The 17,557-nt window shown below is 44.1% G+C and overlaps 1 protein-coding gene across 2 annotated transcripts in view; it reads left to right on the top strand.

Annotated features, from left to right (window-relative positions):
* Positions 1-17,557, top strand: part of TIAM1 (T-cell lymphoma invasion and metastasis 1) — a 128,224-nt gene that overhangs the window by 22,962 nt on the left and 87,705 nt on the right. For both annotated transcript variants that reach the window (XM_004675344.2, XM_004675343.2), the window contains exons 3-4: positions 443-890; positions 7,032-7,204. In XM_004675344.2, the coding sequence (XP_004675401.1) occupies positions 443-890; positions 7,032-7,204 (621 nt within the window). The remainder of the gene's footprint in view (positions 1-442; positions 891-7,031; positions 7,205-17,557) is intronic.

Here is a 17,557-nt window from a genome sequence, read left to right as displayed (position 1 = left end):
CACTGAAGATGTTGTCACCCACCGGAACAGCTGGCTGGTCATCCCGCAGAGCTTCCCAGAGCTAGCTGCTCTGGCTAGCTGCTGGGGGTGAGGGTGCTGAGCTCCCCCAGCACATGAGGGGAGGTGGTGAGGGAGAGGAGGAAGCCTCAGTAGCTAATCTGCCAATTAGTTAATTAGCTAAGTCGCATCAAAGCTAAGCTCTCTGAAATTGTTGTTTCTTTTCTTGAACTTTCTGGATGATTGCATGCTCACAGGGGCAGCGTGGGGCATCCTGAGCTGCTCTGCAGGCCAGCTGGGTTTGTGCAGCTCCAGAGGTCCTGCTTCCAGGCGGCTCCAGAGGTCCTGCTTCCAGGAGAGGGTGGGAGCTGTGTTGAGGGACGCTGGCTGCGCCCTCCCGTCTTCTGTCTTCATGCCTGAAACCTGTCTCCTTTCCCCTCTGCAGGATGTTAACACCGGGGAGGGCAGTGAGTTTGCAGACAGCGGGATCGAAGGAGCCACCACCGACACGGACCTCCTGTCCAGGCGGTCCAATGCCACCACCTCCAGCTACTCGCCCCCCGCCGGCCGTGCCTTCGTGGGCAGCGACAGCGGCAGTAGCTCCACTGGGGATGCGGCCCGCCAGGGGGTGTACGAAAATTTCCGGCGGGAGCTGGAGATGAGCACCACCAACAGCGAGAGCCTGGAGGAGGCAGGCTCTGCGCACAGCGACGAGCAGAGCAGCGGCACGCTGAGCTCGCCCGGCCAGTCGGACATCCTGCTCACAGCCGCTCAGGGCACCGTGCGCAAGGCAGGGGCGCTGGCCGTCAAGAACTTCCTGGTGCACAAGAAGAACAAGAAGGTGGAGTCGGCCACCCGCAGGAAGTGGAAGCACTACTGGGTGTCCTTGAAAGGTAAGCTGGCCTGCACCGCCTCCAGCGTCACACACACGTCTGGGCGCACCTGTCCCGAGGGTTGTGGTTTCAAGTTCTATGGGAATTTTATATGGATTCAAAGCAGATTGAGGCTGCAGAGGGGAAGAGTGCAGACTGGGGAGCAGAGGTGGAGGGTGTGTGGTGGGCTTGGCATGGTGGGTGTGGCATGGTGGGCCAGGGTGGTGAGCGTGGCACGGGACACGTCCCCCAAGAAGCTTGAACCAGTAGCTGTAAATTATCCACAGTGGGGTAAATCAACGTAAAAGTGTCATACAGTTCAAAATCATACAGTTAAGAGCAAGCAACAGGAAAATTAAAAAAAATTTTGTTAGTGTAAAAAAATGAACGAATTTCTAAGGGTGCCTTCCCTTGCTGCTGACTGGCGAGTGCCAGTGGACAGTAGATCGCTAGAACTTCATCGTTTTACTTAACCCTTTATCTATAAATACCCCCTCCGCTGCCACCCCTCTCTACCAATGTCATTCTGTGTTCTTTGCTTTTTTCACAATCATGCTGGATGTCTGGCTTTCTCCTAGATACAACCTGTTTTGATGATAGTTCTGAAGGACAGTTTACAAAATCCTTTTTTTTGGGAATCATGCCTGGTAATCAGGTCCTTCCCATAGTGACTTTTGGGAGGGAAGATCCAAAGAAATCAGTGTTTCTAGGTTAAAAAAAGATAAAAAGCACAAATTTCACAAGGTTCAACTTAATGCTCTGTGGCATGTCTAAGCCACAAATGTATTTGTGAAGCAGTTACTATTTCAGAGTCACACTTTGCTGGAGCAGTTGTATAGATATGTAATGCATGTGTAGATTGGCGTTTTCATGAATAAGCATAATACTTCTGAGTCTACCATTGTCATTTCCATACTCTGTTGAGTCACGTATGTTACTCCACATGTCTGCCCCTGTCCTGTTGTATAGAAGTTGTAACTCATCTGTCAATCCTGTGTCTTAAAAAGGAAACCACTTCAAGTCCACATAGGCTTCTTCCACAGCTGGGTTTGAAGCAGAGTTCGTATCTGTCAGGAGAAGTGAGTGAGGGGAACAGGTGTGAGGGTCATCCCCAGGAAGAAGAGGTAGGGCTGACCTAGTGGCTGCACACACTGGCCCTTCCATGTTGGATTTCACCAGTGGGACTGGTGTGGGGCATGCAGTCCCAGTAGCATGGAACAGCCTAGAACTCTTCAGGAGAGCATAGGCCAACCCAGGGCAAGCAGGGTTTGGGTAATCCCCAATGCTGGTGGTTCCAGCCTGGTGGAACAGAAAGGGAGCATGTTAATTTGAATCTGCATTTGGCCACATCTGTCAGAAGCCCTCAGTGACAGTGTCATAAGCAAGGTAGAATTTTATCCCCTTCCCACCTGCCCTTATGGGCCATTTGAAGTCTATGTGGTGACTCTTTTCCTCCATGAAATCATCAAGGAACTGGGATTCTTTTATTTTGTTGCCCAACTATTTTCCAGAGCATTCTCTTAGTCTCCACGGTTAAGGTGGTCATCACCAGGGCCACGCTATAGCAGAGAAATGGGGAAGTGGAGGAGTTTTACCTCTGAGGGAATGTCTGTAAGTTACTGAGTCACTCTGTTTCCATCGCATGGGCCAGAGGTGGGTCAGACATAGCTGCAAGGGAGGCAGGCAGGCTGTGTTACTCTTGGGTGCATCGCCTTGGCCCAGCAAGCATGGCTGGTCTACAGCCACATGCCCAATGAGGCTGCCTTCTGGAGCTGGGGGTTACCATCTTTCTCTTCTTTTCAGACATGCTGGGTTATTCTATCTTTTTGACTGACTTCCAACAACGTGTTAGGAACTAGAGTCTGGTCCTTTCTCACATCCCTTTCTCTTTTTGAAGATCAGCTTTAGGGATTTGAAGTTTGAACAAAAAAGCAGAACTCTGGCCTTTGTAATGGTTTCAGTGGAAAACCACATGACATATTGATAGTAAATGCCAAATTTTGTTCCCTGTGCCAAACTAAATACTCTGTGATAACACATAAGAAGTCTATACTAAAATTTTAACAGTGACAATGAAGAGTGTAAAATGTGATAAAAGTCCTGTCAGTTTGCACGCACGCACCTTGTTGTACATGGGGTGTTTGCCCCACTCAAGCAGCACAGATGTTCATCTGTGGAACCCTCTAGAACTGCTGCTCTTCTCTCTCAGGTGTGACTTGCTGCACCTGAATTTGAGGTGCTGCGGAGTCATGTCTGAGGGGTCTGAATTCTGCCTTCTGCTCTTCTGTGGGGACAGAATGACAGGAGAGTAAGAGGGGGCTCCTACCCCCACTTTCTGCTCCTGTCCCAGATGTGCTCACCACTGGCAGTCTCTGTGCCTTCTAGCAGCCTATCTAGTCACTTCCTTTATTCATAGAGCTGTATGTTAGCATGAATGGTCAGGCAGCCACCCACATCTCAGAATTCTGGATACCTTCTGGGTTGCACCAGCTCCACAATTTGGAGGTGGGATTCAGTCCCTGTCTTATCTGTACATCAAGTGGGTGACTTCAGCAAAAGAATTCATTTCCTCACAGTCTTGAATTCTTGAAGTCCAAGGACAAGGGGTGAGGTCTCTCTCCCTGGATCTTAAACATGGCTTTTTTCTTCTCTGTGTCTGTCTCTGTCCAAAGTCCCCTTCCCTAGAAGGACACAGTCAGATTGGTCTAGGGCTCCCCCATAGGTCCTCATTTGACTTTAATTGCCTGTTTGAAGACTTTATCCCCAAATATAGCCACATGCTGAGGGTGTCCTGGGCTAGTGCTTCAACCTAGAAGTTTGGGGGGCATCATTTAATCTACCGCAAGACTGAGTTTGTAGTTTGAACAGGCCTCCCAGGTGATGCTTATGTGAGAGTTGTGAGCAGCAGCTTAGAATAAAAATAGTTAGGGGATCTGGACTTGGGGCATGGGGATGGGGGCTGTTTTGTTCCTGCTATTCCCTCAGAGTATAAATGATGCCGGAAGTGAGGGTGGGAGGTGCAGAAGCACAGCCATGAGCCTGTCAGCTGGCGCTCCTTCACTTCCTTGGCGTCCCAGATCTGAGTAACACAATCTCTCAGGATCCAGTTCCAACATGTGGAGCCACTGAGTCCTTTGCCCCCTCACCTTGACAGTTCCCCTTAATTTTGATGGGCTCAGGCTTGACCCAAAGGCAGGACCTGCTGCTGGCTCTTAGGTCCTGAGGAATAAAAAGCAGAGCAGCTGGTGGGACAGACATCTCTCTCCAAAGACTTTTTCCTTTCCCTTTCACTAGCATAATTCATTTTAAAAAGGAGTCATTTGAGGCCCTCCCTGGTGGCGCAGCGGGTTAAAGCGCAGCACTGGGAAGCTAAAGCCACTTCCGCATGAGTTCAAATCCCGCCTGCCCCGGAGGAGACCACATGGCGTGGCAGACCTCTCCTGGCCCACCCGCTGCTCCCCTCAGCAGTGTACTTCGTCGATCTGCCTGTTCTGCTCCCCACTCTGTCTCTGGTGAAGCCTCTCACCGCCCCTGAGCCTCTGGCCTGTACCCCCAGTTCTGTATGTACAAATAAATAAATCTTTAAAAAAAAAAAAAAGGATTCATTTGAATTAGCCTCTGGGGGCTCTCCTCGGACAGCTGAAGGGCACAGCAGTAACGTTCAGCGAACTTGTGGTTTCTGGGTGTGCAGCTTTGCCTTCGTCTTCCCATTGCGACAAGTAGATACTTAGAGGAAAAGCCAGTTTTCCTCACCTACTGTCATGGGTGATGGTAGACGAAGGTTGAAAACCTACAAATAGAGCAATCTAGGGTGACCCTCAAATGCTCGGTGTGTGCACATCTGGGATTTGTGGGTCCCCCCAAGACAGGATCCTGAGGTCTTTGTGTTCCCATTCTGTGGTTATTGAGCAACCTCGACTTAGTCCCTTTTGTTAAGAATCTGCACATTGTTAGTCGTAAGTTGTTTTAGGCCGGTTTTACAATCAGGGTGCTGTGACATTTTCCAGACACCTCCAGGTAGTTGTGGGGCTCCTGCCTGGGTGGTGTGATGGTTTAGCTGCATACCTATGCTTCTGCTCCCCACCTCCCTCCCCCAAGACCAAAAGGGTCTTCAGATATTGCCACGCAGCCCCTGGGACAAAATTGCTACTCCCCTCCAGAACTTCTGATTTGGGGGATATAAGCACCCCCCTTTTCCGTTTTAAAAATCTATCTCCAGATCTATGTTAGGTCGAGACCTAGAACTTGGAGATACAGATGACATCTCAATGTGACGTCTGTTATCTTGCAACAAGCTCATATCATCCAAATAACGGGGACTTTGAGAAAAATAGAGTTGGGTATTTATTCAGTGGATCTGTAATTAAGTTATAGGCTGGCCATTTTGGAACCCAAAAGCAAAAGAAAAAAAAAACAAAAAAACCCAAAAATCTACTGTAATACTTAGTTACCATCTTAGTTCCTGAATAGTGACCGTCACAGAAAACATAAGGCATTGCCTTTAAGACAAAAGTGAATATCACTTGACTGGGCACCAGGAACATGGGGAGTCCTGAGTTATGGGGAATTAGCCAGTGCAGACACCCTGAGGTTTAATCAAGGCTCTCTGGTGGCTGCTCCAGTGTTGAGCCTGAGGATGCCTGAGCTGTGTGCACTGCAGTGAGCCCACGTCAGCAGCTCTGCAAAGCTAAGGTAAATATTAAGGGTCAGGAAAACTCACCTTTGAAGGAAGGTGATTCTTCCACGGAGTCACTTCTTTCTCCTTTACTGAGCACAGACTTGGCTATGGAATTCACACGGTTGCTGACGGGGGCTTGTGTTGTGTGGGAAGATGTGGACAGAGTCACTTTATGTTGGAATTAAGAAAGAGGCATAAAGAGCCTCCCTGGTGGCACAGGGGTTAAAGTCTCAGTGCTGTGTGTTCGATCCCTGGCCAAGGAGATGACCCGCATTGCTCAGCAGACCTCTCCTGTCTTGCCCGCTGCTCCCCTTGGCAGTATATTTTAATAGATCTGCCTGTTCTGCTCCCCACTCTGTTTCTGGTGAATTTTCTCGCCTCCCACACCTCTTGTCTGCAACCCAGTTCTTGCATGCATAAATAAATAAGATAAAATAAAGAGTCATAAAATCAGACCCCGACGTGCCTGGCAGTGGGTTTCAATTCATGGGGAAGAAGTGCTCAGCTAGTAATGACTTTAGGCTGAGCCTCATGTTTAGGCCAGGATGGAGGGTATTTATGAACCCAAATGGTAGCAAATCTGTCTAAGGTGTTTTACTGCTGCTGTGTTAATTTTACAGGTTGCTAAGTGTGGACCAGGCCTGAGCTTCTTGCAGGCCTTCATAGGTAGCCTTGCATTTTCTCTTCCAGCAGGGATAAGGATATGCTTTCTGTCTAGAAAAAGATTTTTTTTTAAATTTATTTTTGCATAGAAGAACTGGGGCATAGGCCAGAGGTGTGGGGATGAGAGGATTCCACAGAGGCAGAGTGGGGAGCAGAACAGGCGGGTCTACTGAAACACACTGCGGAGGGCGAGGAGCGGTGGGGAGACAGGAGAGGTCTGTTCTGCCATGTGCGTCAGCTCCCTGGCCAGGGATCGGACTCGGGCCACAGTGGCTGTAGTGCTGAGACTTGACCCCTAGCGACCAGGGAGACCCTAGAAAAGCCATTTTATAGGAACAATCTGATATTAAAAGCCCATCATTTCTTACCTTACACCTTCTATACCTGTTGCCAATATTATATGCTGTTTTCCATCAAGGGCATAGTCCAGACCCTGGTAAATTGCATTTCCTGCATGCATGTCTGGTGAGATGGGCGGAAAAGGTTCCAGTGCAGCAGTGCTGGCCACCTGTCCTCACACAGCACCCCGGAACTTCCCTACGGAACTGACTTCCCTAAGACGCCCAGGTAGCCATGAGGATGCCTGTGAGGAAAACACTAAGTAAAACAGAAAGACCATCAGAACCTCAGGACGTGCACAAAGGAGCCCCTTGAGTTGCATCCAAGACTCCAGCACAGGGCTGTCCCGTGCTCGCTCCTTCCTGTGTTGTTCACACTGTATTTCCAGCTCATCTTGTGAGGAGGGTCTAGCCAGTTCCTGCTGCAGACTTCCTGTTGTTTAAGTGCCACATGCTCACGCACACCCTGCTTTGTTTGCTCAGGGTGCACGCTCTTCTTCTACGAGAACGATGGCCGGTCCGGAATCGACCACAACAGCATCCCCAAGCATGCTGTCTGGGTGGAGAACAGCATCGTGCAGGCGGTGCCCGAGCACCCCAAGAAAGACTTCGTCTTCTGCCTCAGCAACTCCCTGGGCGACGCCTTCCTCTTTCAGGTTTGTTCGCCCCACTGCAGGGCACTTCTGGTCTCTTCCCAGATACCATCCTCTCCTCTTTTCATATAAGTGGTGGGTTTTAGGCCTTCCCTCAATAGAGAAACAGAATGATGTAAGGCAAAATTTCAGCTGAGTTCTAGGAATGACTCAATTCACCCAGAGCCGTGTGTGTGTGCGTGTGTGTGTGTGTGTGTGTGTGTGTGTGTGGTGTGGAGAAGAACTGGGGTATAGTCCAGAGGTATGGAGGGATGGGGGACTGAGAAGATTCACCAGAGACAGAGTGGGGAGCAGAACAGGCTGAGGGGAGCAGTGGGTGAGACTGTAGAGGTCCGCCTCATCATGTGGGTCAGCTCCCTGGCCGGGGATTACACTGCAGGAGCTGGTGATGGCATCACAGTGGAGAAACTCAGTCCCTGGTGCCACCGGGGAGGCCCTCACCCAGGCACCTGCAGAGGGGCGGGAGTGTACTGAGTGAGAGAAGCTTTGTGTGCTTCCTATGCGTTGAAGGATTTTTTCAGTGTAATCTTTATACCTTTTGTGTAGCCCTTTAGAAAAGCGATCATGAACTCCTTAATATAGACTTGATTTGAGCTGTCAAATTTTTTATCATAATATGTTCTTTTCTGATATTACTCATAAAGTAAAATAATGACATTCCAGAAATAACCAGCTAAACCCAAATGGGTGCTTTTCCTCATCTTATAAAACTTTCTACCCAGTGTTCTTGATATTGGACTGTTACATGTATTAAAAATACTAATTACATGAAGGTTAATTTTTGCCTTTTTAGGGAATACTTTGAGTTTGGTCAGTGGTGATCTACTTTTCCAAATATCTGTGCTGTTAGTTATAAAGACTTCATTTATCCTATTTTTCAAAAGTATTTCTTTCTTTCTTTATTTTTGCATAGAAGAACTAGTGCATAGGCCACAGATACAGGGGATGAGAGATTTCACCAGAGACCGATTAGGGAGCAGGACAGGCTGATTTACAAAAATATGCCGCTCAGGGGAGAAGCATTTGAGACAGGCGCGGTCTGCTATGCCGTATGTGGGTTAGCTCCCTAGGCCTCTAGGGAAGCCCGACTTCTTTCATTCTGGCAAAGCATGAACTCTTGAACATTTATTCCATTTTGTACTATGCACAAAGTATTCAGAGTACCAAGAAGATTTTGACACAGTTTCTATCCTTGGAATATAATAAGAAGACAGATCTTTCTTCCTTATGCCTAATAGTCAATTTTAGAAGAATAGGGATGAATTGGGTCAATTGGACAGTAAGACTGTCCAGAGGAGAGAGCTGGGGAAATGGCGTGGAAGAGAGTAATAGTTTAATTCATTGTATTTCTGCATTTAGTCCCTGAAGTTAGAGTAAGAAAAATCAAATAGTAATTTTGTTAACTGACGACACATCTGTTTCTTCTTTTCTTAAAAACTCTGTGATGTAAAACACATACAGATGAGTGCACTAAACATAAGCATACTGTTGGGTGAACTTGTACAACATCGGTCTGTAACCGCCACCCAGAGTAAGGGATAGATGGCTGTAGCTCTCTCCAGTTCATCCTCCCCCACACATACACACTTAAATAGAGCGAATGTCTGTTGTCTTCCAAGCCAGAGCCCTTTTTTATCCAATAATGTCCTTGTTTCTTCTTCGTTTTGGGGGGATAATTTTGCTAGATATAGAATTCTTGATTCACAGTCTTATTTCAGTCCTTTGGAAATATCTGTAGTTGCTGATGAGAAATCTGCTCATAATCTGGAAGATGCCTTATATTGATGAGCTGCCTTTTGCTACTTTGGGGTTTTTTTAGTAATTTGTTTTTAAAAAGTTCGGTTGTATGTCTAGGTGTTGAACTCTTTAATTTTATTCTACCTATAACTAATTGAACTCTTGGATGTGTAGGTGTATGAGTATGCATCGTACTTGGGAGCTTTTGGCTATTATTTCTTCAAATGGTCTTCTGCCCATTTCTCTCTCTTGTTTCCTGGTGTCCCAGTATGTTTCTGTTAATGTCCTTAGTGGTATCCCACACGTCTCCGGACTATGGATGGACTCAGCAAGACACTCTAAGAACTAGCCAATATTGAGAATGATAGAGTCATTACTAACAATTATGCTAGGTAACAGGGATAAGTTGCAATATCTTCAGGATGCCCTACAGCCCCTCTACAGGTGCTTTGAGGTTGATCCCAGTTTGGGAGAGTTACAAGCAGTGTGCTATGAGTACTTTTGTATGTTCAGGACAATTTGTCCATGTCTCTGTTGGTATATACCTAGGAGAGGCATTGCTGTGTCATGGTATGTTTAGATTTGGTTGGTTGGTTTCCAAATGGTTGGAATAGTTTATGTTTCCATAAACAACTTAGGAAAATTCTAGTTGTTCTTCATCATTGTCCATACTTAGTATTATCAGAAATATTTTCCCCTTTATGTTACTAATGTGAAGTTGAGCATATTTCCATGGTTTAATGGTCATTTCAGAATCATCTCGTGTGAAGTACTTATTTCAATCTGCCTGCTTTTTTCTTCGGTAGTAATGATCATGGTAGTTGTTTACATATTTTGTATATCTTCTCTTTGCTGAGTCTATGAATTGCAAATACCTTTACCCACTCTGGGGCTTTTCTTTTTCTCTCTTAAAGGCATCCTTTGTTATACTGAAACTTAAATTTTAATGTGATACCATTTTCAAGTCTCCGTTAATGGGTATTACTTTGTGTTTCCTATTTGAAAAATCTACATGATCTGCATCATGAAAATATACTTACAACTATTGCTTTTGTGTGTCTTGGCATGACTTTTTATTAGTTAATTAGAAATCTTGCAAATGAGGAAATACCTAACTAGTTGTACAATAATATCACTACGACATTAGTGCCTATCTTTTATGAGCTCGTGATTGTATACCACCCTCTTGAAAGTGGTTTGCAGTGTCAGTCACATTTAATTCTTACTGCAATCAGTATGTCGGATTGTGTACCTAGATTTTAACCGATGGGTTTGGATTGGTTACCCTACTTGTAAAACTGAGACCTATCAAGGCTTGTAATTGGATGCTAAGTAGCATAGTTACTGATAATTAGGGCTGGATTCAATCAAATCCCTTTTTCTCCAAAGCCTCTTATTGCCTGATTATACTTTTTATCTTATTCTTATCATAGTTTACCCTGAGAACATAGGCAAGAATCTGTGACCACAGTAAAGTCAGACTAATTTTTTTTGCATCCTTAAAATTAAAACACCCTTAGGAAATGTGTCTAAATCATAACTTAATTTTGTCTATTCTGGACTCACTACAGAGTTCAGATGACAATTTGATCTATTTCAGGAAACTCTTCTTTTTACATACTCACTCTAATATGAATTCCTTTTGAAAAGACCCTTCTTGGCCTTAAAATTGCTACTAGAATCAAAATACCCAGTAGTTCACATTGAATAAAATGATTTTCTGGTAACATAGGACCTTATTCATGAAAACCTCTGTGTCCTCTTGTTATGGTGAAAATTTTTATGCTTCTTACGTGGGATAGAGCACAAAATGAACCTTTTCAGAGGAAATTACTGCTGTGGAGATCCATGAGGGCATTTTCTACCTTCTACTTATTGTAATCCACATAACTCTAAAGGGGCTGTATTTGAAAGGAATCTATGTGTGTAGGGGGTGAGGTTAAAGCAGGGGAGATCAGCCACGATTATGGAAATAATTTGTAGGTTACTCCAGCCCCAGGGCTCAATTCATTGCACATAGTTTCCAGTGCCTGAATGCTGCTGATTCGATGTTGTTATTCAGTCATCCACGAAAGGAGATTCATGTCACCAACGAAAGTAGAAAAGGGGTTTTGTGCATGGGTTGGGGGTGGGCATGAACATGAATGCTAAGGCAGCTTGTATAGAAGTGTGACTCTGTTTGCAAAGTGAGGTTGTAGTAGTGCCTGTATTTAAATTATTTAAATTAAAATTCTTTGCTGCAACTGGAAGCCAAAAATGGTTTATGCCACCTGCAAAGTACAGTTTCTTTTTGGTCCTTCATTGTCCATCATTGGAGGATGTCACATGTCACTCCAGAAAACTGTGACTTTTGTGCTGATGGAGCCTACTAGTGCTTAAATCCTATATTAAATGCCTTGAGAACTTAGTCACCAGACAGGATAAGAATGATGCCGGATTGGGAGGGGAATCATACGGTATTGTATAAGCAAGGAAGAGTAGAACATACTGTCTGAAGAGGTAGGACCATTTCATAGCAAGTTTTCTTATCATTTACCAGGTCACTTGAATGAGGCTATGCTTGGTATTTAGAGCCCAGTTTTTTGTTTTTTTTTTTTAAGTACTAACACTCCAGAATACTGCATTGGGGTTAAGTATGATAATAAATATTTTACAGTTATGACTTTCATTATAAAGAGGAGGCTAGTTCTCTGTGCTTCTTGTAAACATCCTTAGTGAAGCCCAGTGTGGCTTTCCTGTGCACAGTCTAAGGGTTTGAGCTGTAGCTGACTTTGGAGAACTATCCAGAAGTGTCACACACTGTCAGACTTGACAAAGATCATTGGAACACGCTTTGAACTAGTGTATCAGGTTAGGGAAAATTCTAGAAATCATCTTTCACAAAGAGGTCTCAAGCTGGCTACCTACAAAAGATTTAGGAGACTAAGAGTAAAGTGCAGCCTTCTAAACTGACACCATCTCTCCCAGTCACTCCACATTGGGTCACCTCATCCACTGATGGACAAATTGTATCCCTGGGAAGCTCTCAGCTCTCCAAGTTATCTGCAAGTTCTAGAATGTTCTTCATTATATTAAAGTTATATTCTTTATGGGGACTTTTCCCACTTCCCTCTGTTTTCATAGTCTCCCCAGGGTCGAAAGTGAATCTTCTGCTTCATTCTGTCTTACAACCTTAAAAATAATTGCCAACACTGGTCTTTTGCCTGTGCTGTGTCTCCTGTTTGGACTTGCCTGACTTAGTCTTCTGAGCTCTTGTCTCTAGGACTCAGTTCCTCTTCGTGATGCTCTTCCTTGTAGTAGGTCTGGAGCCCACACCCTGTGCCCCTCAGGGGTCCACCCTGCCCCTCGCATAGCTTGGTTCTTGCCACTTTCATTTCCTCCACGAGGTGGGTGTCAATTCCTCAATTGATGAAAAGCCACACACACTGTTGACTCATCTGAGCCTGTGGTTTATATCCAGCCCTCACCACCACTTCTTACCCAAAAAGGTCCTCTACATCTTGTTTTCATAGATTTTTTTCATAAACCCCAAATGCAGAACTTGAAGTTACCTCTTTGAAATTTCATCTTTGTGGTTTTTGTTCTTTCAAAGGAACTTGTTTAAGTCATCTTGGATCCTAATTTCATCTTCCCTGGTGTTTATCTGCATCTCATGTCATCTGCAGATGTGAGAAAGGGTTCCTTTGCTCTTTGCTGTCTGGGTTGACTGTGATGTGTTAGCTTCATCTATCACTAAATCCCATTTTCCCATCACCACTGATCATAGCCCTGCCCTTGGTCGGCCATGTTTGAAACGTTGCCTTTGGTTTTGGCATGGATCATTTGTGGAGAAGGGTCAACGCTAGGATGTGTGTAGTTTCAGGGAGACATTTTTTTTATGTACAGAAAGAATTTAATTCATCCCAGATCAGCATGTCAGCACCATTCTGGTGGTTCAGTATCATGCAGTTGTGCGTAAGAAATACCAGATAGCCTAGCAGGAATGACCCATTAGCTGTAGATGCAAGAGTTAGGTCATCTTAATGACATTTAGAAGATGGGAGGGTCAGATTGCTCCCTGAAGGGCAGAACGTGTGTAGGAGTCCCTCCTGGACAATGCCCTTTCCAGGGACTTTTCAAATATGGTTTCCTCAGGCACAAATACTTGCCAACACTGGTCTATTGCCCCCTGCTATGTCTCCTGTTTGGACTTCCCTGACTCAGACTTCTGAGCTCTTGTCTCTGGGACTTAGTTCCTCTTCTTGATGCTCTTCCTTGTAATAGGTTCTGGAACCCACACTCTGTGCCCCTTGGGGTCCATCCTGTCCTGACCCAGCAGGGATCTTATTTGCCTACCTCTTAGGAGAGCACTGTCGGGGAGAGAAGGGAGGTTGAAGTACAGTGAGTGCACAGGGCTGGTAATTATTTCCAGCACATGCTGACTATTGGTGTATTGCATATCTATCCATATGTTAAAAGTACAGTGCAGAGATGTAATTGTGGCTGAGCTAGATTTTAGTATATCATTTGTATGCTATTATGTATCATTCAAATAGCATGTTACTAACTGCATTCATTTTCCTTTCTACATTATTTTAAATTGGTCAGTATGACACATAGTTTCAAAGTTAATTAACTTTAAATGTTTTGAAATGAAATTCTCTTTCCATCCTCCCTTATTTCTTCTTCCAGTCTCACTCCCTCAAAACATATGGAATATCTTAATAGAGTATTTTTGTTTGTTTTATCCTAGATATATCTTAATTTCCCTTTAATCTGCTTAATATTAACTATACATTAAATATAATTTTGTTATAATAGATAAATATCAGTTGTACTATAAACAGGTTCATCTTTTCTCATCTTCCTATAGAATTATATGAAAATTCAGATTAAATCAGTAGTTTTTGTGAAGCTGTTAGGTTACTGTGTTGTTATGATGATATGAATAATACTAGCTGCTGAACCTAGTGTTATCTCATTTTATTTCCATTCATGAAGGTCTTTTTTGGCTTTTTGTTTTTTCTGGAGTTAATGACTGCCTCTTACTTTCCTGGTCAATTTGTTTATTTTATTGGTCAATAGGCATTCTTTTCTAAATCTCTAGTATATTAGGGAATCATTGTTTGTGACCCTGGAATCTGTCCCCCCAGGCCCTTTCTACTCCCTGCTCCAATTTGGTGGTACGCTCACCTGTGCACACTCAGCTGGGATCTCCCCTCACCATCCTAGTTATATTCCTGGATCACAGATCTTCATATTTCTTAATAAACTCTGTCATTTTCATAATACAAATCTCTGAAAATATCTGCATTGTACCTTTCCCTTGAATAATAGTGAAATAATTTAGAATTTGGTTTTGAAATATTCATTTCCCCTTTTTTCACTTATCTTATATCTTGTTTCTGATTATCTGTTATGTCCTCTCTTGAAGCTTTTGGATCATTTCTTCATAACTAGTATTTTGATTTTTCATAACGATTTGTATTCTATTGAAAATTTCATTTTGGTTGCTCCTTCCTCTCATCACCTATTTCACCCACTTCCCTTCCCCCACCCTCCTCCTCTCTCCCTCCTTCTGCCCTTCCCTCCCTTTCCTCCTTTGCTTCCTTCCTCCCCCTGTTCTCTTCCTCCACCATCTCCCTTCTCTCCCTCACTCCTTTTTTTCCTTCTTATTGTTTTTTTTTTGTTTTTAATTTTTTTTAAATTTTCAAGATTTATTTATTTATTCATATGGACCTGGGGCACAGGCCAGAGATGCGGAGGGTGAGAGGATTCACCAGGGACAGAGTGGGGAGCAGAACAGACAGATCGAGGGAGTACACTGCTGAGAGGAGCAGTGGGCAGGTCAGGAGAGGTCTGCCACGCCATGTGGTCACCTCCGGGGCAGGTGGGGATCAAACTCATGCGGAAGTGGCTTTAGCTTCTCAGTGCTGTGCTTTAACCCGCTGCGCCACCAGGGAGGGCCTTTTTCCTTTTCATTGTTACGTGTTCATTGTAACCTGTGTGCTTGTTTGAGATGTTCTGTGTCTCTGAGGATAGTATAGATTTTCAGGAAGTTTTTTCTTGGAGCATTATTTCTCTTTTTTCCTGATGCTTTTCCATTCTGTGCTTTGGTGTTTGCCTCTAATGCCAGAGGCTCTCTCCAAAATATCTTTCCATCCTTCATTGATCATATTTAACTTTGCGATACCAAAAATGTGCTTGGATAGTATCTGTGTGCTTTGCCATCTACCAAGGGCTTTTATAGTGGGGCCAGATGGGAAGGCCTCTTTGTTGATACAGTTGACAATACTTTTTTTCCTGTGGTTTTGGTTTTTTCTTCTCAGCTTTGCCAGAAGTGAATCCTTATTATAGTCACTCACTGGGCAGCCTTCCATTTACTCCTCTGTCTGTAGCAAACAGCTCCTTCTAGTTTGTGCCTGGCTTCTTGGAGATTGCAGCCTCTTTTTCTTCAAAGACTTTACCTTTGTTCGGTGAGGGGGATGTTTGGTAGATGAGGGTGAGATGGGCATCTAGTTCCATAACTTTCTCTAGTGGAGGAAGGGACCCCATATTACAGATAAGGGGTAAGAGCTGAGTTCCCCTTACAGTTATTGAAAATGCTATTGAAGTGTTTATGAAAATAAATGACCTACTAAATTATTTTGATTTAGAACTAAAAACTCCAAAATATGTTAAACGTAGAACCAAAGAGAAAAAAGAACTTCAAGCATTCACACAGGCATTTCACTCCCAACACATCCCCTTATTCCTTTTCCTTTCTGTTCTTTTAAAATGGAAAACAAAATGAAGTGTAACCAATTTTACAGTTATTTTTGTGCTTCTATAAACTCAACTGATCAAAATTTCAGCTTCCTAGATCTGGCATATATTCTCTAGCACTTCTTTTGTTTAAAATGAATTTTCCTTTTCTTTCCTGCTCACGTAAACCATTGATTATCCAAAATCACTGAGTATCCTCTATTCAGTTGGATAATTGAAGCTCGATCTATTTAAATACATAATGAAACCCCGAGCTTCATCTTAACTCTGTACTTAAAAAGGCTCTTATGTAAAATGTATTTTTTTGTTGATTATATTCCTGTATTGGCAAGAGCTTTGCTTATTCCCCTCACTGAACTTAATATGGCATTGATAGCATCCCCAGAAGCGAAGGAAGGGTCACAGAATTCACTTTTCTATGTGTCTGCTGCTGTTTGTTCAGTGGCATGCTGACAAGCTGGGGAGTACTGATGGGTGGTCTTTCTTTCCTCCTGGACACTGGGTTCTGAGGAAGAGCCTTCTGGTCAACCCGATGTCTCTGCTTAAACTTGCTTGGTGCAAAAAGGCAAGGCTAGGAGTGCCTTGGCAAAGCTTTCCTAGCATGTCAGAACAGAGCAAGGGAGAGGGTCAGTGGAGGGTTGGAGGGTGGAAGACTGGGTACTTTGGCAGGGGTTGGGAGGGGGGCATGGTGTGGTGCATACACACGAAGAGGTGTGAGCCTGTGCCCCGAAATCATGTAGTGTTTTAAACCAACTTTGTTAGCATGAAATTCCAAAGGAAAGAATTTAAATCCTAAAGAGGTTGTGTGCGGAAATACTGCATGGTATACTGGGCCACCAGGTCTGTGTGAAGTCTGTAAACACCTGAACTGTCACAAGAGTTTTTCCATTTGGTACACTGTTGACAGCAGTGAGCCTGACTCTGCCCACCCTCTCATGGAGCCCTTCCTGGGTAGCCCATGAAAAAGGACAAACTGATGAAAAGCTCATTTAATGATTGTGCTTTTCAGAAATTGATTTGGCTTAATGATAGAGAATGGCAGAGACTGCTGTTTTATTTAGACAGGACAGCAGGAGCAAAAATTTTCTCCCATAGTACTGCCTTCAGCTATTAACAGGTTATAAAAGTGTTGAGAAGCTGGAGGCTCACTTCGTGTTTCTAAGAGCTGCTGGCTAAATTGTTCATAAAACTGTGATCCTGCTTTTCTATGTTGCTCTAGGTTATGGGGCTTGGTGGGCTTTTTTTTTTTTTTTTATTTAAAAAATTAGTTGTAGTGAAACTGACATAACATATCCTTTTAATGAACTTTAAGAAGTGTTAAGTCTATCCACATTGTTGTGTATCATCACCAGCCTCTGTCTGCAGAGGCTTCTTGTCCTGCAGACCTCAAGCTCTGCCCCATCTACACAGACTTCCCAACCCCGGGCAGCTACCATCTCTGTCAGTTTTGAATAAATTCCAGGATGCCTGCTCTGTCAACATTAAACATATACCTTTCGAAGAACATTAACATCCACTGACTGGTAGAGCTTTCTTCATTTCTACATCTTACCTAGGAGACAGATATAACCTCCCAGCATGAGAACGGAGTGTGGCTGAGATCCTCACAGGTAGAGGGAAAAGCAAAAGTTTCTGTCTTACAGAAACTCTCAGATTGTGGTTCTTTTGGGAGATTCAAAATGTACTCTATAGATCCTTTGCTTTTAAAAGCCATGGATTTTTTTAAAGGTTTATTTATTTATGCATACAGAACTGGGGTACAAGTCAGAGTTACAGAGGTGATGAGAGGCTTCACCAGAGACAGAGTGGGGAGCAGAACAGGCAGATCAATGAAGTACACTGCTGAGGGGAGCAGTGGGCAGGTCAGGAGAGGTC

Source organism: Condylura cristata, unplaced genomic scaffold, assembly GCF_000260355.1.
Source record: "Condylura cristata isolate star-nosed mole 26May11 unplaced genomic scaffold, ConCri1.0 scaffold00003, whole genome shotgun sequence".
NCBI lineage: Eukaryota > Metazoa > Chordata > Mammalia > Eulipotyphla > Talpidae > Condylura > Condylura cristata.
The sequence above is the reverse complement of the archived record's forward strand: the minus strand, read 5'-3'. Positions and strand labels throughout refer to the sequence as shown.